The sequence below is a fragment of the Sturnus vulgaris genome, chromosome 15 (assembly GCF_052056855.1).
Source record: "Sturnus vulgaris isolate bStuVul1 chromosome 15, bStuVul1.hap1, whole genome shotgun sequence".
NCBI lineage: Eukaryota > Metazoa > Chordata > Aves > Passeriformes > Sturnidae > Sturnus > Sturnus vulgaris.
In genome coordinates, this window is record NC_142257.1 from 7592952 (window position 1) to 7620827 (window position 27876).

Genomic DNA, 27876 nt, shown 5'->3' on the forward strand with positions numbered 1-27876 from the left:
CAGGAGCTACTTACTGGAAACTGCGCTAGTACTTTTTATAACCACATAATAGAACCAAAATCATAACGAAAAATATAGTACTAATCTGATCTAAATGCCAAGAATATGTAACTCTGTATATCTAACATGTTTTGGTAAGTGATGGAAAGGCCCCTTTTACACTCAATCTAGGATTAGTATTCTCTTCATATTGAAAAGTAGAACTGTCAGAGCATATTGATGTCATCTAGTCTATATGTGACTTTAAATTGATTTATTAAAAAAATTACAGTTGCGTTTTTCTAAAATCATCTGTGAGAATAGAAATCACAGAAATGAAAGCTCTCATCAGTCCTAGGAGAGGTGGAAAATTGAGTTTATTTTTAGGCAGCACCTGTTTTAAAAACAAGCAGTCCTCGTGTCAAGGCAGGGGGTAGGTAATGGAGAAAAGGCTAATGATTTTTGAGTGGGGTTGAAAATAGCTCGGGGAGGGAATAAATCCCATCCCTCTGGAAAAGCTGTGGGAAGTCCGTGCTGCAGGGGCTGTGGCAGAAGCAGCAGCTCAGGGCGTGCTGTGGGTGCTGTGACGTGGTTCAGGCTCTCACCGTGTGAGGGCTCCTTGCCCAGGGCAGGTGTTGGTGGCACCGAAGGCTTCCCCGGCCTGCGGGAGCTGTGAGGAGCCGGCAGCAGGGTTGGTGCCACAGCCGGTCGCGACATGGTACTGCTGTGACGTGACGTCGCGACTATCGTGACAGGCTGACGTCAGGCAATGACGTAACAACTCCCGTGATGGCATGACGTCATGCGATGACATCACGATTATCGTGACATGCTGACGTCATAAAACGCCACCACACCGGGGGCGGCGGCCGAACTGCCCCGTCACTGCGGGCCTTCAGCGCCCTCCCTAATATAGCGGCCAGCAGGTCCCGCCCCCCATCCCGATTGGCTGAGCTCCCCCGGCGGGGTGTGCTATTGGTCGGGGCCGCTGTCAGTCAGGGCGGCGCCGTGCGGAGCACCGGGAGGCCATTGTGGCTGGGGCAGCGGGAGGCGGCGGCCGGGGCAGCTCCCGCCGCGTCCGACCCAGGTGAGGGGGCGGCCGCGAGGGGCGTGCTGGGGCGGCGGGGCTGGAGCCAGGGCGGGACGAGCCCTGGGCCTGACGGAGTCCTCGGCTTGTCCCGCGGCGCCGGCAGAGTCAGGGCGCCCCGCGGGCCGCTGTCGGGGCCCGGCTGCCTCGGAGGGACGCGGGGGAGCGGCAGGGCCGGGCCCTTCCTCCTCCGGCCGAGCCCCTCGCCCTGCCCGTGCCGCAGTGCCGGCCCCGCGGGAGCCGCCTCTGCTCGTCCTGCTCCCCTCTCGCTCCGTGCCGTCTCCGCCGGTGCCCGTGTGCGGCCGGCCCGCGCTCGGCGGCTCCCAGAGCCCCGTCCCGGGAGGGGAGCGGGACCGAGCGCTGCGGGTCCCGCGCGGTGCGGCCCCGGCCAGTCCCGGCTCTCTGGAGCCGAAGCGATTTCTTAGCAGAAGTTTTAGGAAAGATGTGAGAAGACTCCTTTTGCTCGGTTCTTCTATAAACAGCGAAATTGCTTACAACACATGCATGTTTAAACTTTTTCTCTCTTTACACCAACTTGTCCTGGCGGACTTCAGAGATCCTTTCAGTGTCTGCGTCTGTGTGTAACAGCTGAATGATACTGTAACAGGTAGTGATGGAACCTCCCTTTGGTCAGTAGTAATGTGGGTTGCTTAAAGAAAAAGGTCTACTTTCCAAGAGTTTCCAGTTGCAAACTACCTCTGTATTGCTGTAATCCTTCGACGTTATTCAGCTAGGGCTTTGTTGCACTTTCGTTCTAAGGGTTCTGAGTAGCGGAGTGAGGTGTAACTCACTTGATCTTGTAGTTGGACTCTTACCTTTTGATATATACTGCTGTAAAGATTGAAAAAAAAAACCAACTACTTGACACTATTGGGTGATAGTCCTTAAAAGGGCACACCTGAATTAGAAGTGCTTTTGGAAAGGTGAATAAGAATAGGGGGAGATTTTCTGCACAGAATTTCCATATGTTTTCATAAATCGGTGTATGTGTATATATACATTCACTGCTTATATTATCAGCAGTAGAATTTTAGCTTAAGGCTTAAAAATTAAGCCAAGCTTCATGTTATTCTTGTGTTTTGTTGTCAGTAATAACATTTCTGTAACCAAAACAACCCTGGGAATGTGTTCCCAATCTTTCATAAGGTTTTGACTTGAAGATATCCAGAGTACAGATGTGGTTGTTAATAAGTTGCCATTTTAATAAATATATTTTAGGAAGGTGACTGTTTAATGCAGGATGTATTCGATAGTGCAGTTGCTTTTAGCCTCTAGAGATTTCTTACTGGGATTGTGTATAAGCCTACTACTGGCAGGTTTGGTGTGTTGGTTATTTTTCTAGTAGGAGAATAACAGGTAAACACGAAGAAACTTATTTGACAGATATACTTCTTACTTGCATAACAAGAAATCTATTTTTATTTGGAGCTCTTACCCCCAGAATGGATTGTCTGAAGTCCTGTGAACAGCTACAATCCCATGGCACCTAATTTTACATTAATGTGTACGTCTGAAGTAATATATGTCTTGATGCATTCAAGCAATTTGAAGCCCGAGTGAAAGTCAAGACTCACGGAGAGATGCTTTGCACAGAGAATTGCAAATGTGTTGAAATACATAAAACTTGTGTGTTCTGATACCCTGTTTCTCTCTTTGGGGCTTTTCTAAAGAACTTATCCTCACTTCCAAGTGATTTTTGAAAGGTAACTTTGCGCAATGATTTTTAAAGGGAGCGGTTTTTCAGGCTCAGGATAATTTCGTTTTCATGTAGTTCTTTATCCCTGTTACAGAAAAGTGTTTCATTAACTCCTGAAGAGATACAGTATAGCTCTTGTGTAGCTAACAAGTTGATATCCTGTAACTTGTTACCCAGTTTATACAAAATCTGTACTTTTTTGGTTTTATCTCTTAAGTCCTTGCAGAGGGAGGATCTTGACCTTCCAGCTGTACCTTTCTTACAATATTGAAGATTCAGTGAAAGTACCATAGCTGCTCAGGAACTGTTCATCAAAACACTTGGTACCTCAAAGTGCATAGCTTTGGAGTAATGCAAAGGATTGGAAAGAAGAATGGGATGTACTAGGAAAGTCTGGGAGGCATTCTAGAGGCATCCTTTGGTCTCATGTTAGTGCTAGCTGGCTGTGGAACTGCATCTGACTGCCTCTAATATTATTGTGTAGGAGATACCATTTTCTTCCTTCTTCTCTCTGTGACAGAGGCAGGAAGTCTGTAGCCCAGATTTTCCCTTTGCTGATCCTTTCTCCTCTGCTTTATTTCTAAAGCTTCTAAGAGGAAATATCAAGTAAACTGACTGTCTAAATTGCTGCTGGACATGATCTAGTTGAATCTGCCTCTTAAAATGCTGCATACATTTTGAGAAACTAGAAGATAAAAGGACTCTAGACATTTCTTGAGAATAGTTTCTTAAGACTGTTACAGTTTGGTTTAAATTCAGTCTTTACTAGGGCTTGGAGGTCTTCAACCTATTTTACTGCAGATTCCTTGAGTTCGTCAGCTGACTTTAAACATGGAAAAGATGCTGCTCCCTCCTACGTGCACTGAGGAAGAGAGAAATCCAAATTCTAATTCTTGAAGCAACCAAAAGTTATTTGTGTGGCTTTGTACCCTTCTAGGGTGGGTGTCTGGGTTTCTCTTGAGGCTTTTCTGTTTTGCATTGGCTCACAGATATTCGGTGGGGCCAGTGACGAGAGAGAGACGAGCTGTTCTTTCTGTAACCAAACAGACAGCAAGAGCACAGCTGCTCCGGGGGAAGGGGCTGCTTGCATTTCCTGTTTTAAGGAACAAGTTTCAAGTGATTTGCCTGTGCAAATCACTCTGGCCTCTAATGGCACTATCTGTCATAGTGAATGCAAAATTATAAAGGGGAGAATTTGTTAGAGAGCTCTTTGGTAATTACTGAGGTAATTTTCTTGTAAGGTTTGGAAGAGGAATGGACACCCAGGAAAACTGTTGGTCTGTGCTCTTGTTACTGTAGCACTTCAGAGCTAAAGAGGGTGAGTCCATTACTGTGCTCTCTGATGTAATTACTTACCTCTGATTCATTCTTGACAGATGAATATAACTTGCTCTCTATTATGGCAAGGAAGTCTCTTCTAAACTGTAGCACAAAAGTCTTATTTTGTAGTACTACAAGGAAACTGATAGTGTAGAGTGTTGTGGTGTGTATAAAATGTAAAACGGGAAGGAGAATGTGTTGCCATAGGTCAGGATCAGGGGAGGGTTGCCTGGCAGAGGTGAGAAGGCAGACCCCTCCTTGAAATGTCCTGCTGGAAGGAGATGTTGGAGAAATTGCAGCAGCCACAGAGATTTGAGGGACAGTTTTGTTTTAAACTTGTTTTGCTGTTTTAATCAAGTCTTTTATTAAAACCCCATTTCCCTTTGTCCATGGACTCCATGGATGTCTGTTGTCACTTTTATCTGTGTTCTCAGTGTTTGAATAACATTTTTTTTCTGTAATGCAGAAATTAGTACAGTCCTAGCACATAGCAGTAGTTCTGTTTTATGAAGTAGCCTTCAAGGAGTAGAGTTGTATTTGGGTGGTTTTGTTTTTAGAGTTGTTTACTTAGATGCTTTTTGTTTGAGGGATTGGAGTAGGAATGTGCATTTCCTTAAAGCTGTGAAAGCTGCAACTGCTGTTTGTCTGCAAGTATTTTTCATTAACAGTGGCAATGCACAAAATAGAAAGAATGTTTGTTTAATGGTGTGCAGATGAAAAATTAATATGTCTTAAAATATGCATAATATTTCCCATCTTGTCTGCCTGAAATTAGTGAGATATTGAATATTTGTTTTCTTTCTTTTACTTTAAGGTATTGAAAACTTTACCAAGTCCCCGAGAGAGAAAACTACATGACACTACACCATGACTGACAGTAAATGCGATAGTCAATTTTACAGTGTTCAAGTTGCAGATTCAACATTCACTGTGCTAAAACGTTACCAGCAATTGAAGCCCATAGGATCAGGGGCACAGGGCATTGTTTGGTGAGTAATAAATACTTTATTTAAATATGAAAAACTATAAATATAAAGCAAAGTTTGCATGTCTTTCTGATAGAGGTACCAGAACATAGAACACTGATAATAAATTCTCTTGCTACAGGGTTATGGACTAAATACATTCTAAGCCAAATGCTTGCTATAGTTCATGTGCAAACCTATATTTTTTGTTCTGTTTTTAGGGAAAATTAATATTTGGATAAATTAGAATGGCCAACAAATTCCTTTCTTTCTCATTAACCACTTTATTTCTGTTTCTAGTTCTCCCATTGCCCTTGTAGTTGTGATATTGCAGTGTAAGGTATGACAATGGTGAGAGATTCTGGGTTTTACTCGTTTCTTCATCATGGCCCCCTTTCTTCCCCCTCTTTTATTCCCAATCACTCCTGTCCATTTCTAGGAGCCATCAATGCAGTGCCTTGCCATTAACTAGCAGGATGAGGCAAATCAGTGTCATTGTCACTCCATGGATTACCCAGAAAGGGATGCTGTGTGAGGGGCTGGGCTGGCCGGCTCTCCCTTGGTGTGTCACCCCAGCTTTGTGTCCAGCCTCCACTGGCCCAGGACGTGGGAGTCCTTAGGCTGATCCTGAACCTTAGTCTCTTGTATGGCACCACACCTCTGGGCCAGCTAAAGGTAAACACTTTCAAATGTTTTTAGACTGCAGCAATCCATTCTGCACAACTTAGTGCCAGCCCATATTTTGTTGGACAAAACTTAACTTGGTAACAGCAGAAATGTTTCTTGATGTGGGTTTTCATTCCATAAACAGGGGAGCAAACAGATGTACCCAGGAACTCTGTGATATTAACTTCATCACAACACATGGTGGGCTGTTTGTGCTCTGAATCCAGCCTGCAGTTTGTCTTCATCTGTAAAATCTGCAGAATAAGTGTGATGACTCATGTACTGTGAACAACTCCTTAACAGCACCTGCCCATGTCTTCTTGGCCTTTTCATAAGCATAATAAGTTATATAAGTCGTGAAAGAGTGCATTTCTGTGTGAGCATGCCTTTATTTTAAAATTTTTGAGCTACCCCTCTTGCCCTGCTGATAGGTGACAAACAATCAAAATGAAAACACCATATTTCATTCCTCTTCAGTGGGTTGAGTGATGAGGGGCTCCTAGATCTTGGCCATTAGGATTTGGGAAAGATAGGACTGGCATTTTCCAGGTGTCGGTGTTTTCAGAGTTATGCTTGGTTTAGATGGTGTGCAGGAATTCGGGGTGCTACAAAGTGTTTCTCCTTTCATTAGAAGCAGAGCATTTTAAAGCCAAATTACTTCGACTGGATCTCTGCTTCAGAGCGAAATGTAGGTACTGTTAAGGTCAACATGTTGGGAGGAAAAAAATTATTTGATTTATTGACTTGTTTTGGAACTACTTGATTTATGGAACAGAGTGAAACATTGCATAAATTTTCATCTTCCTGTGAAATAGCTCAAGTTGAACAAGGTGCAGCATCTTAGTTACTCCTAAAATCTTTATGCAAGGGAAAGATACAAAAAAATAGGAAGTCAAATGTAGAAAACTCAGTTTAAGATGAATGCTATCCTGCTGTGTTTGGCTGAAAAATTTGTCAAATTATTGGGGTAACACACAGATGTGATGGGTTTTTTATCATCCCCTGTTTAATATAAAAATAGGAAACGTTTTTCTGGAGTTTTCTGTCTGGATTGAATTTCTTCTATGAGAAATTTCTAATACTACCTGTGTCACTTTAGCTAGGAGAGGTCTAAATTTGCACTTTTTTCCTCATAATGTTAATTGGAAACTCCATTGGTATTGCTCCATGTAGTTTTATCTTTGATATTAAAATGTAGGAAAATAAGTAGTTTTACCATTTTTCTTAAGTATATATTTTTAAATGAGAGCTTGAAGAAGATGAAAAAGTAACTCAGTTGTTATGTAGAGCATATTTCTAACTCACACTGAACACAGACTAGGAGAGAAGCTTTTGTATTTTATGTACAAAGCACACATAATTAACTTACTGCACTTCTTTGTTCCTAAGTGTTGATACATCTGAAGTCTGATAATCTATTTCAGACTGAATCAAAATAACTTTTGTCTTTAACTTCTTGACATCTTTTTTTTTTCCTTGTCCTTGAGTTCCTAAATTTTCTAGTTAATCTCCAAAGTAAGAGGTTCGGGTGGAGTTCTTCACATGTTCTTAGACTAAGGCTTACCATACATCTGATTTGTCAAATCTCAGAGGGACACTTCCTATAAAATTGTTTCTCTATCCTCTGCTGCCCTGTGATTTACAGCTAATTCATGCAGACTCTGTTAGTTCCTGATTTGATACTAATTCACAGGTACAGTCATTAACATATGGAAGTCACTAAACATTAAAGGCATTAACATATAAAAATTAATTTACATGTAACATTTTTTGGGTAAATACTGAAATATCAGTGCTTTCATGTTTGGGAGGAAAATAATTTCTACAACTGTCTGGCCAGTTGCTTTACTCCCACTCTGTGTTTTCTTTTGCACAGGCATTGGGCTTTAAATCAGAGACTGATGGTACCATTCAGTAATGACTTGTGCATTTCACAGAATTCAGCTGAAATAAATGCTAGCAAGTCTTTAGTGTAAGTGGCACATTGGTTCAAATTGGGAGGCATGTCCCAAGAAAACACACCTCCTGGGTGAGCCCTGCTTTGTGATGGTGTTGCTTTTTTCCAGGAGGGAAAACAGTGACTTAATGCTGGGAAACTTGACATAATTTGAGTATTGTTGTACTCTCAGGCAAGCTGTACTTTTTGTTAGAGTACTGTAGTGTGATGGCCCTTTTAAGTCTGGTGTCACATATAACTTGATGAGATAGGAAAGGAGCTCACAACGAGCTTAAATGTGCTTGGAAAAAATGTGAATGAGAATTCTTTCCTACCCTATGAAAGTAACATTAAATGGAAATAGGGTAACGTGGGAATCCTTATTTAAAACTGAAACTGTTTAAAGACTGGAACTCCTGAGTAGCATGTGCTAGGAATTCACATATATTTTGCCAAAATCTGTGTTACTAATGAAGACTATTCCCACTTTTGTCTTGTTTTGTTTATACAGATACTTTAGCTTTAGATTCGATTAAGCTATTAAAGCAAGTTTAAACTTTGACCTCAAACTGCAGAGGGAAGGAACAAACAAAGGTGAAAAACAGGGTAAATTGGATGGTCATGGTGACTTTTAAACTCTTGTATTCCTTCAGTCTGAGTTTTCCTTATTTCTCAACTCAATGTGTTGTTTTCCACACAGAAGGAGGTGATGAATGTCATTTTCTGCTAGGCACCACTTTTTTTTATCGTTGCAAACTATGTACAGGAGAATATTGATCCCTGCAGAAGCGATCATGGAGTCTTTGTTGTGACTCTCCTTTAGCAAAGAGAAATTTCTGCTGCAAATACTAAATGATTGTCAGTCAGCAAAAGTGTCCACAAAATATTCCAAATATACAGATTAGGCAGCTGCAATGCTTCTTGATTTTAAACAAGCCTAAAATATTTTTAGATCTTGCAATTTTGGGTGTGAGTCTTGAGTCAGCAGTTTCAGTCTAAAGACAAAAAGGAGAGCAGGAAGACCTCTGATGAATGTCAGTGCTTCTGTTTGACTTACTTGTATTTATTAAAGGTTGTGTAGTTTTTAAAGGCTGTTTCTTTTCTGAATTAAAATTAGGTGTAGTACCAACAGGTTAGTGGATATACTTTGTCTTAAATCTTGATTTCTTTCCTTCCTCACTTCTGCCTCCCTTTTTCCCCCTCCTCGCCCTCAAACAGACTTCAACTTGTTTGTCTTTGAACACTTCTAGTGCTGCGTTTGATACAGTGCTTGGAATCAATGTTGCTGTGAAGAAGCTGAGTCGTCCTTTTCAGAACCAAACCCACGCCAAAAGGGCCTACAGAGAGCTCGTTCTTTTAAAGTGCGTCAATCACAAAAATGTGAGTCGGGCTTTGTGTTTCTCTCATTACTCTGAGTTATCAAAAAAGCTTAGGATTTGCTCTCTCACTTGCTGTTAGTAACCATAGGAATGGAAATAGTGAGAGCTGGAAAGATTTGCTGCAGGCAGTGCAGTCCTCCACAATGTGTTGCTCGGTTTTTGGGTGAGCTGCTTGGTGTCTGGGGTACCAAGGGGAAAGAGGTTTTTTGCTGCATTGTTGGTGCAGGGCTGCCATCAGTGTCAGCATTAGAGACCAGGCCTTGCTCTGTTGCATTTGCCCTTTCTAAGCCATGTGCAGCAAAGCCTGTTAGGCACTGGGATGGTTTGTGGGTTTAACCACTGTAACTACACTGTATTTAAATCTTCTGAGCTTAGGGAGTAATTTTATTAAATACAGTGTTTAACTGGTGGGGTTTTCAGGGGTGCAACACTGTCTACAAAAGTGAAATGCTATGGACAATACTTATGAATTTTGAAATCTTTAAACTCTCTAAAGTGAGTCTTGATGTCAATACTTCATTGTTCAAATACAAGAATATCAGATTTATGTTACTGCTGTGTGCTGGTACTAGCATGAACTAGAAACATTGCTGGTCAATGAAGTTGTGCAGTCAAATCTCGAACTTCCTGCTGTCAATTAACCTTTCAGGGTTGCTTTTAAATAAGCTTTTGGTGGAGCCCAGATGTAGCAGAATAAAAGCAAGGTAGCTATTAAAGATGGCAGTACAGCAGTTTTAGCAGTTCTGGAAATAGTACATCACAATCTAAGTTTAATGGGATGGCATGGGGCACCTCTGTGCACGTGGTATTGGACAGCCTTGGTTAAAATTCCTTGCATGGCATGTGATTTAAAATAAGAGGTTATTATTTATGGGGGAAAATGGGATATATTTCAGACACTGGGGAGGGAGCTAGAAGGTGTCATATAACTTAGGACAAAATCACTTTTTTTTAAATCTTGGTTCCCTTGGCACACATGCTGCAGTTCAGAACTATTTCTGTATTGGCAGTTTTTCAGCATATGGGAATTAAGTGCAGCCAAGTAACATTCAAATTGTGTATATAGTAACAGTGTGCACTTTTATTTTACATAGTAACTTCTGCAGCAGTGGAGTTTTATGTGAATTAAAGCAGAATTTTCTTCTTATGTTTATTTTTATTTTATAGATTATTAGTTTATTAAATGTATTTACACCACAGAAGTCACTAGAAGAATTTCAGGATGTGTAAGTACTAGACTTTTTTTTTTCTCTGACTAATACTAAGCCCTAGATGTGGATTTCCAGTATCCTACAGACTTCACACTTTGAAAATCAAGAGTAGCTAAAAGCTGAAGTGATTTGTAAAAAAGGAATACTTACCTTTTGTTCATCTCTCTGCCATACTTCGCTTGCACGTGCATCTGGTTTGTGTGCATGGTCCTTCAGCTCCATGGATCACCTCAGGATAATAACTTGGTCTGGCTTATGTGACCATTAGAGCAATTTTTTACTGTATCAGTCACATCAGCCCAACAGTATTTTGGCCTCAATTCAGAACAGAATATATTCCTTTTTTATTCAAGCATTATCAATGCTAGAAAGGATTCATGGCCATTTGATTGGTGGGGTATCCCTAGGTTTCAGTGAATGTGCTGTTATGGTTTGTGAATAGGCTGCTTGGGTAAATGAGGGAGTGTTTGTGTCTGAAGAGGAAAGTAGATGACAACTGAAAATTATTTTATAATTTGTAGTTTTCACTGTGATTATCCTAATTTTCTTATTTTTTATAGTAAAATACAGTGAAAGAGGTAATTTATGTTGCAGTATCTGCAATCTCTACATCAACTTCAGTCTTAGTTTTTCATGATGCATAAAGATAGAATTATTCTCTGTATTACTGTTTATAAAACTAGTGGAATTTTAATATTTTGTGATGGAATATTGAACACTTAATTTTTAATAGTAGGACTTTTGAGTAGATAATTTTACTTTGTGATCCTGCATGGGGTTTTTTTGTCATTGGCTTATTGACACTTAAGTTAGGAAAGGAGGTAATTTTTCTTAAATATCTCTTATGCTGAGCTTAAACTCATATGAAAAGTAAGACTTGAGTTTTCTCAATGCTTTCTTTTTTATGCTTTAGATATTTGGTTATGGAGCTGATGGATGCAAATCTGTGCCAGGTTATTCATATGGAATTGGATCATGAAAGAATGTCTTATCTTCTTTACCAAATGCTATGTGGGATCAAGCACCTCCACTCAGCTGGTATCATCCACAGAGTAGGTAGTAGTAGATCCTTAACAATACTCTTTGTGAACACAGTTTTTATGAAACAGGGAGGAGGGAAGAGGGTTGTATAAATAAGCATATACACCAGGGCAGGAAAATGCAGTTGTTAGTAAAGTGAATTTTTGGCTTACCCTGATTGTGGAGGGGGTGTGTGTGTATTATTCTGTATGTTAATCCTTCCTTAACTGAAGTAATTTCTTGTTAGGATTTGAAACCCAGCAACATAGTAGTAAAATCAGATTGCACACTAAAAATCCTTGATTTTGGACTGGCAAGAACAGCATGTACTAACTTCATGATGACTCCCTATGTAGTAACACGGTATTACAGAGCACCAGAGGTTATCCTGGGAATGGGATATAAAGAGAATGGTAAGTGCTGGAGTAATGCTTTAAATCTTCTGTCTAAATTATGTCTCTCTCTTGGAACATAACTACTTTAAAAAGAGAAGGGAGGGCTGCTTTCCCTCTGTCAGATTGTTGTTTAAAAGTATTCTAATCATAGTATTGGAAATCAAAATTATTACAGAGTAATTTTTTGTTCAGACTATAATAGTTTTCTATGTGCTTTTCTTCATTTAACATTAACTGCTCACTCTCCCCTGCTATATTTATATATTGTCATATATTCACTTATTATCTTTTTGCCATGTTTTTTATTCTCAAAAAACTGTTGAGACACTGATGCTGGCTGGTATTAAAACAATCCAAACCAATAAAATCAATATATAAATAATAAACCCTTTAATCAATGTAGTTTTATTCTGAGACATCTTCTTTTGACAGTGTGTCCTCTTTTGCCTCTGTGATTATTAAAATATGCTGCAGATTCCTACCATAAACCATGTCTTACGTTCTCTTTAGCCTGCACAGTGCTCGAAGAGGCTGGGTGTTACATTACTAAAACTAACACAGCTGTAATGTATTGAACATACAGCCAACAAAATTGCTGCCAAGGAGACTCTCCTTGCATTGTTGGGGGTTTGCCTGCTGGTTTTTACTAGCACTGGACTTGTATGCTCTTTGCTTTATCACAAGGGCTTGTGGATGCCATGGTTTTGTATATCTGTAATTTTGGCTGTGTCAGACCAGGGACCTGTGGGACCTTGCTGGGCCCTTGATAATAATAACACTTTGTTTAGTGCAGAAGGCAGCTTCTTGTACAGCAAGTGCTGATGTGGATCAGAACTTCAGCAGAGATTGTACTGGTTGGGACAGAAATAAATTATCTGCAGGAGTGTGGGAATACAGTGTGAGCTTTCAAATAAATAATTGTGGTATTTAAAAAAAAATCTCTTTAATCTTTTGTCCTTGTTGCACCTAACATATGATAGTGGATATCTGGTCTGTTGGGTGCATTATGGCAGAAATGGTCCTCCATAAAGTCCTGTTCCCAGGAAGAGATTGTATCCTTCTTCATGGTCGTTTCACAAGTGTGAACACTGGCTATGTTTTACAAAATACAAAATTCAAGAACAGTCAGTTAGTGTTTATATGATTGAAAATTCATGTGACCAGTTTGGTTTTCCACATTGTTGTGTTTTACTGTAGATGCAGATGGTTTTGTTTGTTTTCTTCACATTTGTTCATGATACTTCATGATTTGATCATTTCACTTTTATTTTCAGTTGATATCTGGTCAGTTGGGTGCATCATGGGAGAATTGGTGAAAGGTTGTGTGATATTCCAAGGCACTGATCGTATCCTTCCCTAGTCATCCCTGAATCCCATTCACTTCCAACAGAAACACAATTACTTAGATCTGTATAAAAGCATAAACAATATTTTCAATAATGTTTTACTAGATCCACTGTACTCTTTGAAATTAGTGTCATTAACCAAATCGTTGAGCTTTCCATTTTATTTTCTTAGTAGAATACATTTCATGTAATTTATAGTGGTTGAATCCAATGTGTTATGAGCTTCAGCTTTTGTAGTTTTAAAGGCAGATACTGCTAGGTTTGAAAAATAGAAAATAACTGCTTTTTTACTCTTGTTCTTTGTTGATAAGTGTTTTAAGCAAAAGCCTACAAAGGTACTTCTTAACTATGCATGGATTTTGCTTATTATTTATTTGAAGAGTAGACTAATTTTTTTTTAATTACACAATATTTTGAGTTTTAATCAGATTTTTTTCTTGTTTATTAGTGCTTGCTGGGCAACGGTGACCTAATGGCAAGCACACTGCATGAGATTTTTATTATTATTTAACATAAGAAGAAAAACTTTCTGGAGATTCTTCTTTTTTCCATTTTATGTAAATTTTATTTTGGACTTATAGAAAAAGTAAGGTTATTATTCTTCCTTTTCTCCCTCCAGTATTTTTGATCAAGATTTCGTAGAACCATAACGTCAAAATGGTTTGGGTTGGAAGAGGCCTAAAAACCATCTCAATCCAACCCCCCTGCCAAGGGCAGGGACACCTTTCACTAGACCAGTTTGCTTCAAACCCCATCCGGCCTGACCTTGAACCCTTCCAGGGATGGGGCAGCCACAGCTTCTCTGGGCCACCTGTCCTCATAACTGTGCTCCAAGTTTTTGAAGCCAATATAATATTTTTGTTCATCAGCAAGGAGCAACCACCACTGAAAGATCAGGTGCCTGTTCACAGATACCCATGTATCTTGCAGAGGAGGATTTCCAATTTTAATGCTAAATTTCATGACACTAATCTTCAACAGTTGATCATACATTATTTAGTAGTAAAATGATTAAACGTTAAATAAGTTTTTTTTTTCTACCTTTCTTCTTTTCTATATTTATTATTTTACCTTTTGAAGCCTTCAGACCAACCTAACACAATTCTTCATGGATGTTATGTGTCTTTCACCTGCATGTTGTTAGCATGGGCTGTTTTGATGTATTCATGAATAAATGAAGGAAATTTTGTTCATACTTGTTGAATATACAATTTATTATTTGTGATGCTCTCAGGGCCGCTGGAACTCCACCAGTCTATGTTTCAAGGAGTCTCCTCCCCTGATAGGGAAGTGCATAGCTTACAGGGATTTTTGTTTCTTGTAAGAGTTTCAGTTCTCTCTAATGGGAGATACTGACAACTGTTTGTGTTGAGGCTTTTCCTGAGTGATCACTGCATGGGTCAGGCTGTCACCTTCAGCTGCAGGACTGTCTTGGCAGGGTGGTTTATGAAGAGTGCTGCTGTGCATGGCCATGAAGCTTTCCTTTTGTTGATTGTGTTTGGGGTTTCTTTTGTTTGGTTGCTTTTTTTAAGTTAAATTTTAAAATGTCTTAGTGTTTGAGCATTTAGAGGAGGGAGTCAAGTTCAGCATATGGCCCAATGCTTGCCCTTGACTATCTTCAGGAAAACCTGCTCTTAGATTCAGTAATTTTTATTTGCCCAGATGGTGGATGGGACTTTCTGGGATACTTGCAGCAGTGCTCTGGGTGCAGTGAGACACTCTGTGTTGCCAGGGTGATGGATGCACAGAGCCTGCTCCTGGCTGTGCTGGGGAGGCCTGAGTTATTGCCACTTGCTGTTGGAAATGAGAAATGGAGAAAAAACAGGGAATGTAGACACCTAAGGTGAGATAGTGGAAAAGCCTGGCAGCAGCTGTGTGCTTTTGATGTTCTTTCTGCCCATATGAAGAAGGACAGATTGCCTGACCAATGCAAAAAGCATGAGGGATATTTGTGCTTTCTTGGGAAAACTCATGCTTTGTTGTGATGGTAATAAGGACTCTGTTTTCAACTTCTCTTCTTCCAGAGTCCCAAAAAGGCAAATAGACTTGTCATAGTTCAAATGCCTTGTTCCTTCTGACCTTGAAGTCTCTAGAATTGGGAGAGTGGCTTTGTGTGAAGGCTGCCAGGTCAGTCACAGAGCTTACTCTGCCTGCTTTATACTGAAATCCCACTTGGGTTTCTGCTAAGAGGCTTATTTTAAGTCCATCCTAGATTGAGAATTTTTTTTCAACTTTCACCATCTATAAAGCACTTTGAAACTGAGCTTTTGTTTTTTGTCTGTTTTTGCCTCTAAAGTGGGATGGGTCATTAAGTTTTCTGCCCTTCCCTGCAGTCTTCAGAGGCCTCAATAAACTGGACTCTAATTTGATTATCTGACTAATCAGGCTGCCGTTACTCAAAGGAAAAGCATCTTGAATCTAGATTGGTGGAGATCTCACACAAATCCGTTTCTCAGCTAGGAGCAAAATTTCCTGATGTATGTTAATTTTCTCTGTCTGTGAGTTGTTTTAGCATGACAATTAAAAATATTCAGTTCTTAATTTTGATTTTAATATAGCTTTTCCATCGGATGCATTCAATTAGCAAATAAAATTTTCAATCTTTGTATCAGAAGTCTAGTCTTTGCATGGAGCAGTGACTATACATATATTCATAACTGTATTGACACACTAACTGAAATAGAAGCATCTCAGTGTTTTTTAAATACATCTTAATTCAAAGCATAGCATATTTGTTGTTTAGTTGCATAGTCTGTCTATGAGAATGGATAGGTTGAAGTGCTAGATAGTGAGTTTAGCTATGAATGTTTGCAAGGTCAGTGGATAGGCTCTGCTGGAATTATACATGCTTTTTATCAGGAAAAACTGGAAAGTGTAGATGTGAGTTGACTTAAATATCAGGAATATTAATGCAGTATCTCCTGAGTGTGATGAATGAGCTATTTTTCCCCAGCTGGGTTGATTCAGAGCAGGCTCTGGTATATCTGTAGCGAGTGTCACCATGGCTGGGGAAAATGCCTTCACTTGAGAGAGGGAGGAGTGACAGTCTTGAAGAAACATGAGGCCCAATTTCAATTTGTGACTTGTAAATACTATTCTTACAAAATATTTAAATTTTGAATTATAAGAACAGAGTCATCTGTGAGTATTATCATGGTTGATAGACTTAAACAAAATAACTTGCTTTAGAACCTTCTGGAATATGGATTTTCTGTTCAGAACTTCTCTGGACCTTTTCTGAAGTTGAAAAATTAAAATAAACCAACCTCACCCAAACACCAACCAAAAAAGCCCCCAACCATCTAACTACACCCCTGCAAAATGCTCCAAATCAAAGCTTGATTTCTTTAGGAGACAGGTACAAAGTTCCTTTGGGTGGGATGCATTTGTGCTTAAGGGGTTTTTGTGTATTTTTCTCTACCTTCAAGAATTTTCAATGTTCCTGATGTTACATTGCACTTCAGAAGATTCCACAGCAGCCTTTCTTTTCTGACCTTAGAGTTGTTTTTGCTATGGATACAACTGCCAAATAAAACTTCTTTTGGATTCTAGTAAAGTACTATAATTAGAAAAATATACTTAGGCATAATGCATTGTGCAGCACTTCCAGCCTGTCCTTCAGAATACAAAATCTGAGTCTTATTTTTGTGTCAGTGTAGCTTTTTGCATGGCAGCTCAGAATACTGCTGATGCTGCAGTGAAGTTCATCTTTGTGTCCTCTGTTCAAGTTTCTGTTAACTTCTCAGATTTTGTAAGTGGTGTTTTTGTAGAGTGTAGACTTCAAATTCATCAGCTGATTTTCCTAAAGATATGGTGCAGATATTGATCAATGGAATAAAGTTATTGAACAATTAGGAACACCATCAGCAGACTTCATGAAGAAACTGCAGCCTACTGTGAGGAATTATGTAGAAAACAGGCCAAAATATCCCGGTATTAAGTTTGAAGAGCTCTTCCCAGACTGGATATTTCCATCAGAATCTGATCGTGACAAGTTAAAAAGTAAGGCGACTTTTTTCTCTCTTCTCTTCTATGATGTTAATCTAAAATGTCTGCAGCACACTTAATTTAAAGCCTAATAAAAATATTTATTGTAGTAGATGTCAATATTAAAAGCTGTGTATTTTGTTTCTTTCATTTATGACAAGTTCTCAGATCGTAGTAGTAGTAGTTACTAAATACATACTCTTTCCTTGTCCCAGGATTCTGTTGAATTCTCTTAATTTTAACCCACTGATTAATGTCTGCCAATGTTCTCCAAAAGTAATACTTTTTGTTGAGATTATTGCTGATCATCTTTTTCTAAGTGCATACAGATCATATGGGTTATACTTCATCTTTAGATAACTACTGAGAAAATAAAAAACCACAATCCACCTTACTACATTCTGTAGAACAGAAGTGAAATTTTGCAGTGCGTGTCCTGTGTTCCCAGTATTTTTTTTCCTGTGTCAGACATTAAACTCTACAGCTCTTTTACATGTGTGTTCTTTTCACCTTTACTTTCTAGCCAGCCAAGCTAGAGATTTATTGTCAAAAATGCTTGTAGTAGATCCAGACAAGAGAATTTCTGTAGATGAAGCCTTACGTCATCCTTATATTACTGTCTGGTATGATCCAGCTGAAGCAGAAGCTGTAAGTTTGCAATTAAAATAATTCTTTAAGATACAAATTTAATAACTTTAAAAATTAATTTTAGTCAAGAGCATGCTTTAAAGTCATTGGCTATCAGAAGTCACACAGGAAGCCTTCAGATGAGCATTAGGGACAGAATCACCTGAAGGACAGATACTGGTGGGGAGTTGATATAATTTTGAAAGTGGTTGCTAATATTTCATTTTACTTACAGAAAGAGGTTCCTGTTTGGTGGCAGTCATGGGCTTTTTGAAACAGGCTCTTGCTCTAAGGCCCTGTAAAGCCTTACAATGAATTTAATTTTGGTTGATGCTTTTAAACAGTGTTTCAGTGTGAGGCAGGACTTAAAAGCAAATTCTGGAGTTGTAAAATGAATGTGTCTTTGAGGTATGGGGAATAAACTGCCAACAATGAAGGTAAAAAATGCTAAAAAATTGTCATTTTTAGATTTTTTTAGTTAAGATTGGGTGTGTTAACCTGGTGTAGTAGGCACTACAGACTTTGTTTTTGTTTTTAGCCTCCACCTCAAATCTATGATGCACAATTGGAAGAAAGAGAACATGCAATTGAAGAATGGAAAGGTAAAGAAGGAGCATGACAAATTACATTTATTGTAGTATCTTTTGTTAATAATGTTAATAATCCAGCATGTGCTGGATTGTGTAGCAGATTAGACCCCATTATTCCAAATAAGCAGTACTGCCTGTGGCAACAGGAGAAGGAATCAGTGATGGAAACATGTTTTGTGTTCACATACCTAGGTGTGTGAATGCTCATATATACATGGAACGTTCTGAAGTCTCTTCAACAAAATGCTGCAGTTTTCTTTCTTTCCCTTCCCTTTTTGTTCTTAAGTGCTTGTAATCTATATAGTTTTTTCCTTGATAGAGAGTTCTCTGAAAAAGAAACATGCCTCTTCTCAGTGTGCTTTATTTAAGCCATATCTCTTGACAATATTTACTAATTCATTTGTTCTAGAAATCTTAAATCGCAGGAGAGTCCTCTGGTGTAGTTTTTTTCTCTAATCTCATTGCTTATTTATTGACCACATAGATTAAACTGTTGACTTAAACAAAAGAATAAACAGCACTGTGGTATTAAAATCAATTCCACCTTACAGTTTTAGTCAAAACCATTAAATGGTGAGGCAGTTAAAATTTTAACATCTGCCATCACAAGACCAAGGGTAATAGACATCTTTTATGACTACTTTGAAAGCTGCTTGCTTTTGTAAAACAGCTTTATAAATTTCAGATATTGATTCTGGCTGATCTATACATATATTATCCTTAGGGCATGCCTGCACAGGTAGGTAGGCTTCAAATCATCTTTGTTTACTGCAGGGTGGAAAAGTAAAATGGATCTGCTAAATGGAATTGAAATCATTTGTAAACATTGTTATTTAGAACTGAAGAGTCCTTTATTTAGATACTGTTATCTAAGTTACATTAAGAATGTGGGTACATATACAAGCTTCTTTGATTTAAGTTACAGCTCTGGATTTTTCTGGGTGTTGTTCAGGTGACTGTATCCTAAGTTGTCCTTGATTAGTAAATGAGGGGTTTTATACAATATTTTAACTGTTTTGCCTTCTTCAAAATATCCAGACTTTCCTCAGTACGCCCATGGAGATGACTCTTCAAGTATAAATATTTGTATACAATTTTGTTATCAAAGTAAAATTTCCAGGGAGATTTACATAAAATCAGATTGTGAATCCAAATCTGATTTTTAATCTTTTTTTTTTAAGTTAATATTAATGCATCGTAGGTATACATAAAATTTTGGGGTGAGATATTTGTTATTTTTAGGTGGACAGCTATGCTATTTATATGATATGTTGATTTTGGTACAGCCCTGATGTCTTTCTGTGATGCTTGAGAAAATATGTATAATTCTCCTATCATTGCTGTAGGGCTGGAAAGAGGGCAAATAAATACCTCTACAGTTCTACTTCCAGACTGACCCTTAACTATTTCCTTGTACCTTGATACAAATGGGAATTGTATACAAATCCTCTGTGATCTTACAGTGCTTTTTCTGTCTTTCTTTCCTTTGTCCCACTGTTTTCTCATAAGAATTAATATACAAAGAAGTTATGGATTGGGAAGAAAGGAGCAAGAATGGTGTGGTAAAAGATCAGCCCTCAGGTTAGTCATTGTTTCAGTAGTTCTGTAACTGTCACACGTAGTGCTGTGAGTGAAGAAATCTGCTCAATAATCCAGGTAGGCAAACTTTTTGTTATTTGGGACTTGAGACTGGTTTGCCTTTGGAGATCCATGTGCTCTGCTTTTTAATTGTTCTGAACTTGTAGAAAAACTTCACTGGTCAGGGTGTCCCACACCCTGAGCTGCCTTCTCCCCAAAGGGCTCAGTCATCAAATGAAATTATCAGCACCAGTTACCTCACCTGGTGCTCAGGTAACTGTGCTGGGTGCTGTTCTGAGCCTCAGCATGAGCCCCTTTCCTCAGGGCTCAACAGCATCAGGGCTGCCTCAGGATACTTAACAGTGCTAAATATTTGTGCCTGTGATTGAATCCTTGTGTTTGCTGCTGTTCTCACAGCTCAGTAATCAGAATATTGTACTGTCTTTATTAACTATATCTGTTAGATTTCTTGACATTCAAGCCACTATTCACACTATGCATTGTTAGTTTTTTCTTTCTTTCCTCCACAGAGAGGGAGAAAAATAAAAATCTCTTAAAAGGTCACCTTGGCTTTTGAGTGCTAGGGCCCTTAGTGCTACTTTTCTCCTTTTTTATTAATTCCTTGATTTTCTAAGGATTTTTATGGGAAAAGTGCTGCTCACAGCCCAGAAGCATGGTTATTTGTGACTGTAATATTGTCTTGCCTCAGATTTTATTATGTTTGGTTTTCTTAGCACAGATGCAGCAGTGAATAGCAACACGAGTCCTTCCCAGTCATCATCTATCAATGACATTTCATCCATGTCAACAGAGCAAACACTGGCCTCAGACACAGACAGCAGCCTGGATGCCTTGACAGGACCCCTGGAAGGATGTCGATGATCAGCCACGATTGCAGACTTGACTTTGGAAAAGAACTCTTGTTTCCATTGGGCCTGAATTGCTTGTAAGTTAATGGAACCAAGTAGAAAAACTCCATGTTCTGCATGTCCTGCTAAAGTAATGCCTGTTGTTTTTTTTTTTTACTCAGTTGTTATGAAATTGCCTGCTTAATGTTGTAGAATGGAAGCAAATCAATGTCTAAAGAACAAAAAAAAATTAAATTTAGACACTATTATAGGCTTTTCTTTGTTTCAGCCTATTTCAGGTGAGCAGTTATAATAGACTTTTAGCCAATAACTCCTCTTAAGTGGGTTAATCAATCTCCAGTCCCAGCTGGCAGGCTTCTGTGACACAGTGGTTGTTTACATTTTAGTACAGTATTGCTCATGAGTAGGTTTTTTGAATGTGTAGTCCCTATGAAGTTCGTTTTACCGTGTGACTGTGGCAGTTTATTTAATGACTGGAGTGTTGTGTGTAAGTGTGAGCTCACATGGGGAACGTTCTCAGTACTGTGTTTAAAGGGCAGATTTTCTTCCACATAGCACTTTTTTTTTAATCAAAACCTTTCTAGCTTCACTTTTGAGCAATTCTCTCTTCTTATAGAAGAGATAAATGTGAAGTTTAAAGCATAATTACTTTGTATTTCACATGAGTATCTCTAACTTTTTCAGTCTTTTAAATGTTGATGGAAGATACAGTAGCTTAAATAAATCTTGAGGAAGGATGAGTGACTTTTCTGTGAAGCAGTGCCTGTTTAGAAGAGGAGAGTGCTAAAATGTTCTGCGTTTTCTAGCTTGTGGTACTCCTCCTTAAACATAAAAAGAAAAAGAAGTTTTATCTGTGATGCTTTTTATTCACTGCAAACTGATAAAATGAGAGATGACTTGGAGATACTTGGCAGCCTCAAAAAGCTGCATAAATATTTTCCATTTTTTTAATGGGTCCATTCCATCTAGTGAGTTATTAAAGAAATAAAAGTGCAGTAGTTCTGAGTCATTTGTAAATTAAGCATTTAGTTAACAGAGCTTAGCTCTATTCTCACCTTAGGAAAGTCTCTATTTGTAGTGAGAAGAAAAACATGTTTAATATAAATTTTCTAAATGCAGTGTCAGACAAGAGGAGGAGGTTATTTGCTATTTCCATACAGATTTATCAATACAGCTTTCAGAATCAGATAATACAAAATTGCCTGTTACATTGCACAATCTGTTGAATTAGAAAATGCATTTGCAGCAGAGTAGGGCTTCAATTGCTTTATAAACCCACTTGTGACTTTGTGTACGTTCACTTTGGAGTGTACAGGTGTGAAATTTTGCTAAAGGATCTCATGTGTGCATGTGTGTGACTGAACTATAGAACTGTAAGAGTAATAGTCATGTACAAGATGAGGTAAAACACCACTTTCTTAAAGGCACTATATTTAGCTGTTGATCAGATACTCTTGTCTTGATTATATAAATAGAACCTGTAAAATATACTGGCCCAGACAGCCACTGCATTACTGACATACTTCTCTTGTACAACACAATTGTCCCTTGTTCCAGACCTTATGACTTGAAATGCAGCACTTTCTCCTTATGCAAACATTGCTTTTATATTAAAATTTTGCCCCTTTTTAACAGCTTAATTTGCTGTGGTAAAAATATAAAGATTTTAGTGTCCCAGAAGATTTTTAAAAAATTAACAAAGTAGTTAGTGTTAACTTCAGAATTGTATTCTGGCATCTCTGACTTTTAAAATTCTGTTTAATTGAATTGCAAGACATTTGGGGCTTGTGGTTTGGTTTTTTTTTCTTATTGTTTAGTTTTCAACCAATGGATAACTTACTTTTATCTTTGGATACTGACCGTATATGTGAAATATTTTTAGTGGATTCTTGTCACTGGAAAAATATTTTAAAATACCTATTTACCATATAGCAGAACAATACACTGTGCTGTCCTTTTGCTTTTTTTAGTTCATGTTATTTGTGTGAGTTAAAATAGCTGAAGATACCTATTCACAATGAACAATTAGTGATTCATTATGGAAGTCATCTGCTGAATTTTATTTTTCAAGACTTTAAAATTTTTCATCTGAATTTACACTGCTATGTTCATTTTAACAGTTTCTGCTTTAGAATACAGAGATTTATTTTTTTCCCCATGTGATTTCAATACTCAGAGGATTGAATTATTCCTGTTGGACTTGGGCTGCTCAGCACAACGGAGGGTTGGACCAGATGACCTCCAGGTCTATTCCAACCTAAAATTGTTCTGTGATTCAACTTGTCTTTTAATGTTTTTGACAAAACTGTCTTATCTTCATGACTTGAACTTGTATCTGACCTTCTCCTAGTACATACTGTTAGCTTGTTAGCTCTTGGAACCCCAGCCTTGAGATTAAGTGAGTTTATTCAGAAATCTTGTAGGAAAAGCTTTCTCATACCTAGTCTTTTTTATGTCTTCTTGCTATGGCATACATTGAAGCTTAACTACAGAATGCCTTCAGAGCATGCATGAAATGTCTGTGAATATTGTGGTTTTTGATTCCAGTTTAATTCCAAAGCAAAGTGCAAATGCACGTGGATCTCTAGAGGACACCTATGCAGTCAATACCCACCAAACCCAGCCAGGTGCATGCTGCAGTTGCCAGGTGTGCTCATGTAGGCCCTCAATGCACTGCATGCAGCTTCTCCCCATATCACTGCTCCTGACTGCAGGAGAAATTCAGTGCCAGGTTTGTGATATGGTTGTCAATGCCACGAGAACCTCCTCGCTGATGGAAAACAAAATGCAATGTAACTTGACAGGGGTTTAAAAATTAAGAGAGTTTGGTGTGCAATATAATCACTTTTATTCCTAATACTAAAATTATGTATGTAAAGTGATGCAATTGACCATTTTTTTGCACTTTGGCATTTAGAAGTATTTATATGTATTTAAAGATTAAGAATATGTGTGTGTATACATATATATTAAGAAAACAGCTCCGTTTTGTAAACATTAATGTTACTTTCCTTTGAGAGACTTTGTATAGTGTTAACACTACTGCAGCATACATAGACAATTTATGATCTATGACTAAAATAAATAGTGGTCAGCATAGATACAATCTGTAATCTTAACTGCTCACCTGAAAAAGAAAGGGATCTTTGGCTGTCAATAGATACTTTACCAGAAACCTGTTAAACATCTGAACACTGAGTAGCTGAATGGCATTGCAGAAATGGAGTATGTTTTAAACAGTTCATTTCATCTGTGCTCATATCATTTTTCCTCAAAAAAGCCTTAGAAAGAGAAGTTTGGCATTTTGCAATCTGGGTAAGCAGCCTGTAAGTGTACTTTGAGGAACTACTGTGATATGACAAGTCTAGGTCTTTATGGAAAAAGACAAGAAACGGATGTCAAAATTAAGGCTTTGTCTGCATGGATCATACAAACTAAACTAGTCTTAGGACTGGAAACTACAGTTTGCAAACAGCCTTCAAAGTTTTGTAATGTTTCCAGAAAGGGCTTGCATTTTCTTGTCAAAATAATGAAAAACTCAGCCTTGACTAGAAATTAACTAGTTGGTTGGAGAGTTTCAAAAGCTGTTAGGAACCAGAGGGCTCTCGAGGTTTTGTCTTTTTTTACATCCTAACAGAGGATATGGGTTTATTCCAAATTAATTAAAAGAAAAAAAGCGATTCCATATGTTTAATTTTTCTTTCTTAAAGGAAGGACCTTAAATGCTAAATCGCTTTCCTTAAAATTATAATTTTATGAATGAAGTAGGATTTAGCTATTCCAAACACAGCTGACATACAGAATCTCCAGGGATGGGCTGGGTGAGCCTTGTGCTGTCACAGGGGCCACCCTCCAGCTGGGAGTGAGCTGGGAGGTCACAGCTCCAGGTGCAGACAAATCTTTGTGTTCACTGGGGAGTGTGGGTTCAGCCTTGCAGCAGCACAGAGTGTTTGGGGTAAATGCTGAACTGCATTTATCTGCATGTTCTACATGTGTCTCATGGATTCTAGCAGGGCTTGATGCTAAACGTAGTGAGACCATATCCTGGGAACCAGATTCTTTCCTGGGATGTGTGTGCTGTCATTCCTGCTCAAAACTGGTTTTGATCCAGGGACACTTGCATTCAGATGCAGAATTTGGACTCGAGTTCTATAATTAATTTTGTGATTTCTTTGCTTTTCCAGAGTGTCTTGAATTATTTTTTTAACGTGTTGAAATATGACAAAAAAGTGTATTCTGGCTCATTATTTTATATATTTTAGATTGTCTTTAACATGAGCGATGTTCTAAAAGCTTCTTACACAAGTTGTCCAATCAGTTTTGGTTTTTGCCTGCTCTGCATGCTAAAATAATGTCTGGAGCTAAAATAATGTTTTAAGTAAACCATCTTTTCTCATATTAGCTTTGGAGGAAAGTGGAGAGATAACCATTTATTCTGTTTGTGTTTTATAAAATGATTATTTTTTCAGCTAAATTTCAGTTGTTGGATTTCAATCTCACATTGCTTTGTGAATATAAATTTCCTGGGTCCGCTATTTCAAACATGTGAATAACAAGTCCAGTATAAAATTGAACTAATAAAATGCACTCTTCTGCAATTTGTTATTGAAAACATGGCAAATCATTTCAGTCCAAGAATTCAAACGAAACAGAGAAAATACATTTAACTATTTAAATTTATTCCTTGATGTTGCTGCTTATTTTTTTAAAAGGTGCTTGCAGTTTTGCACAAAATAAATCAACTTTATTAATTGCTGGGTTTGAAGCACTTTAGGTTTCTTCTAAATACAACCATATATAGTATGAAAAGGAATGACATAGCATGCTTAATGTGTTTAAATTTTGGTTGTGGTCTTTGCTATTCTGATAGATTTGATCAGCATGTTTCTTTAAACCGGTTTTCAGAGATTAGAAATCAGAAACCTTTTGGGGGCTGAAATTTAACACATGGTAACTACCTGGCCATCTATTAGAAAAGGACACAGCAATGCCTGTTCCTGTAGCAAGGGCAGCTCGGTGTGAGCACTGAGATCCTTTTTTAAAACAAAGAAACTTTTCTTAACTCTCGGCTATGCACCATCAAGTGGTATGTGCTGTGGTAAGGCCAGGACAGCTGCTCTGTGGGACTCCCCTGCAGCAGATGCTCTGTGACTACCACGGGGAGACACTGTCCCTGCTCTGCACTGCTCCAAATACCAAATCCCTGGTGTTTGTGGAGCATCCTTGAGCAAGTCCCTGTGTTTCTTTCCCCGGCTGGGCAGTAGCTCAGCACTCCACAGCTCCTTGGGATAACAAAAGCAGAGGAGAAAGGAGTCAGGTAGGAAGCACATTTGGTGCTGGCTGCCTGAAGCAGAGATTGTGTTTGTTGCTGATCACAGAGCTCCTTACACCCCTGAGCATGTGCTTTTGTCTTATCTTCTAACAGAGAAAACCGTTTTTTGAAAACCCAAATGTGTCCTAAGCTTTTCTATGAATTCAGATGCTTAAATTGGTGCTAATTTTTTAAAAGAAAATGTAACAGATGGTTAGCACTGTATTTGTCTGTTTTTGATACCTATATTTTCTTAACTGGTAGCAAGCCAAACTTTATAAAATGACTAATGTGCATTTTCAGCTTCATCAGATTCCCAGATTTTCCTAAAGTAAAATGTTTAAACTTCCATGGTAGCTACTGTTTCTTTGGAGCCATTGCTTTCAGGTGTTTTATACACTAATCAAATGAATACAATTAGAACAGACAGCAATACCTGGCTATCCCTTTCTTTAAATCACAATGTGGTTACCCAGGTGGTTTTAGCAGTCTAGTGTGATCAAGATGCCTAATTAAGAGCAAATTAGAGATACCTGTGTGCAGTTAACTCAGTACATTGAAGCCTTACCTGGTTATTAAGATAATTTATAAAGATTATACAAATCTTTATCTATTTTAAAGAGGGAATAACAAGCAGAAATAGTTAACTGTTTTCATACAAATTAAATGTAAATTCCAGAAAATATATTATTTAATGTATTACAGAACACGAGCTATTAAAGAGTGTAATAGGCTCATTGAGTGATTAGTTATGAAATCCAGTTTTATCAAATGACTCAAATTAATAACTCCTCCAGAATGTAGTTCTTCGAGAATTTCTTTTGAATGCCTTCAAGTTTAACTCCCCTCAGAATCCTTTTTTGCTTTGTCCTCTTTCCCACCTTCTGTTAACCAAATGTCACCAAAAGTAGCATCAAGCCCTATCACTTGTTACAGTGTTCTGGTTTTATGGCCTTAACATTAGTTATAGTCTGGTATATAATTTCAGAAGAAAGATGTGCTTTGAAGTCTAACTATAGATACATGTGGCCTCTTCTGCCTATGGAATTAGGCTCTGATTGTCATATCTCATTCTTGATGCTTGTGCAATAGGAACATATTCCTCTCAATGCAGTGGCTATTTTGTCTGATGCTGGACTTTGGTTTCAGGATGACTAGAAAGTTTTTTTGCTTTAGTTTTTTTTTTTTTATGGACAGCAGTCATGCTTCATTGGGTTCTTTTGGACTGATACTCTTTGGGAAACTAGAATTTCATAAGGAAAACTGTCAATAACTTTTTGTTTTGTAGTTCTAGTTAAAGCCTTGTTCTGAAGCTTTTTGGTTGTTTGTTTTTTTCTTTCCGAAAACATTATTGTAAAACAGTACTAAAGCCACTGTAAAATTACAAATAAATATGTATACATAAAAGATTTGAGAAGTCTGTCTTATTTACTATATTTTTTCTTTCTTGGTTCTTCCAATGTTGAAGTAGAATGTTTTATGTAACCAATGATGTATGTTTGATGTATAGATTACTTCTTTCAAAACATGAAGTTTAAGTTACCACTTTAGTCCAGTTAACCGAAACGTAGGTGTTGGCATGAAAAATGAATGAAAAAAACTTTTAAGAAATTCATTGAAGCAGCTTTTTCCTGAACAACTGGAGCTTTGGACACATTAACAGCACTTGGTTTTACTACCAAGTGTGTTTTGAAACTTATTTGGGGGTTTTTGTTGTTGTTGTTGTTGAAATGGCAGAAGCTTGAAAAAAATCCACTGTGCTTCTTTTGAGGATGACGTGAGTATTTCTGCAAAGACAGTGATGAGGTTTCCAGGCACTTTGCAGAGCTGTCTGCTCTGCCTCCAGGGAATGGGAAGTAAAACTGAACTGCTGCTTTGATCTACTGGATTTAATGAAGGGTTTCTGATATTAAA

General features: G+C 38.2%; 1 protein-coding gene across 3 annotated transcripts; it reads left to right on the plus strand.

Moving 5' to 3' along the window:
• Positions 1–973: 973 nt before the first annotated feature.
• On the plus strand, positions 974–27371 carry MAPK9 (mitogen-activated protein kinase 9). Of its 3 annotated transcripts, none has more exons than XM_088173668.1 (12): positions 974–1066; positions 4897–5071; positions 8900–9029; positions 10196–10254; positions 11153–11291; positions 11507–11672; positions 12635–12706; positions 16820–17002; positions 17511–17635; positions 18153–18216; positions 19714–19785; positions 20522–27371. In XM_088173668.1, exons 2-12 carry the CDS (start codon positions 4950–4952, stop codon positions 20662–20664), a joined length of 1275 nt encoding a protein of 424 aa, XP_088029794.1. In that variant the 5' UTR covers positions 974–1066; positions 4897–4949; the 3' UTR covers positions 20665–27371. The 3 variants fall into 3 exon arrangements, with proteins under 3 accessions (XP_088029794.1, XP_014742429.1, XP_088029795.1); XM_014886943.2 differs by lacking the exon at positions 12635–12706 and adding an exon at positions 12929–13000; XM_088173669.1 differs by having other exon boundaries at positions 20517–20670.
• The last annotated feature ends 505 nt before the right edge of the window (positions 27372–27876 follow it).

What these genes read in the sequence shown, in the direction of transcription:
- MAPK9 (XM_088173668.1), top strand. Translation starts at nt 4,950, where the DNA reads ATGACTGACAGTAAATGCGATAGTCAATTTTACAGTGTTCAAGTTGCA. An exon ending in CAGCTGGTATCATCCACAGA is followed by an intron (nt 11,292 to 11,506) that starts GTAGGTAGTAGT and finishes ATTTCTTGTTAG; the next exon opens with GATTTGAAACCCAGCAACAT. An exon ending in ATCCAGCTGAAGCAGAAGCT is followed by an intron (nt 17,636 to 18,152) that starts GTAAGTTTGCAA and finishes TTTTGTTTTTAG; the next exon opens with CCTCCACCTCAAATCTATGA.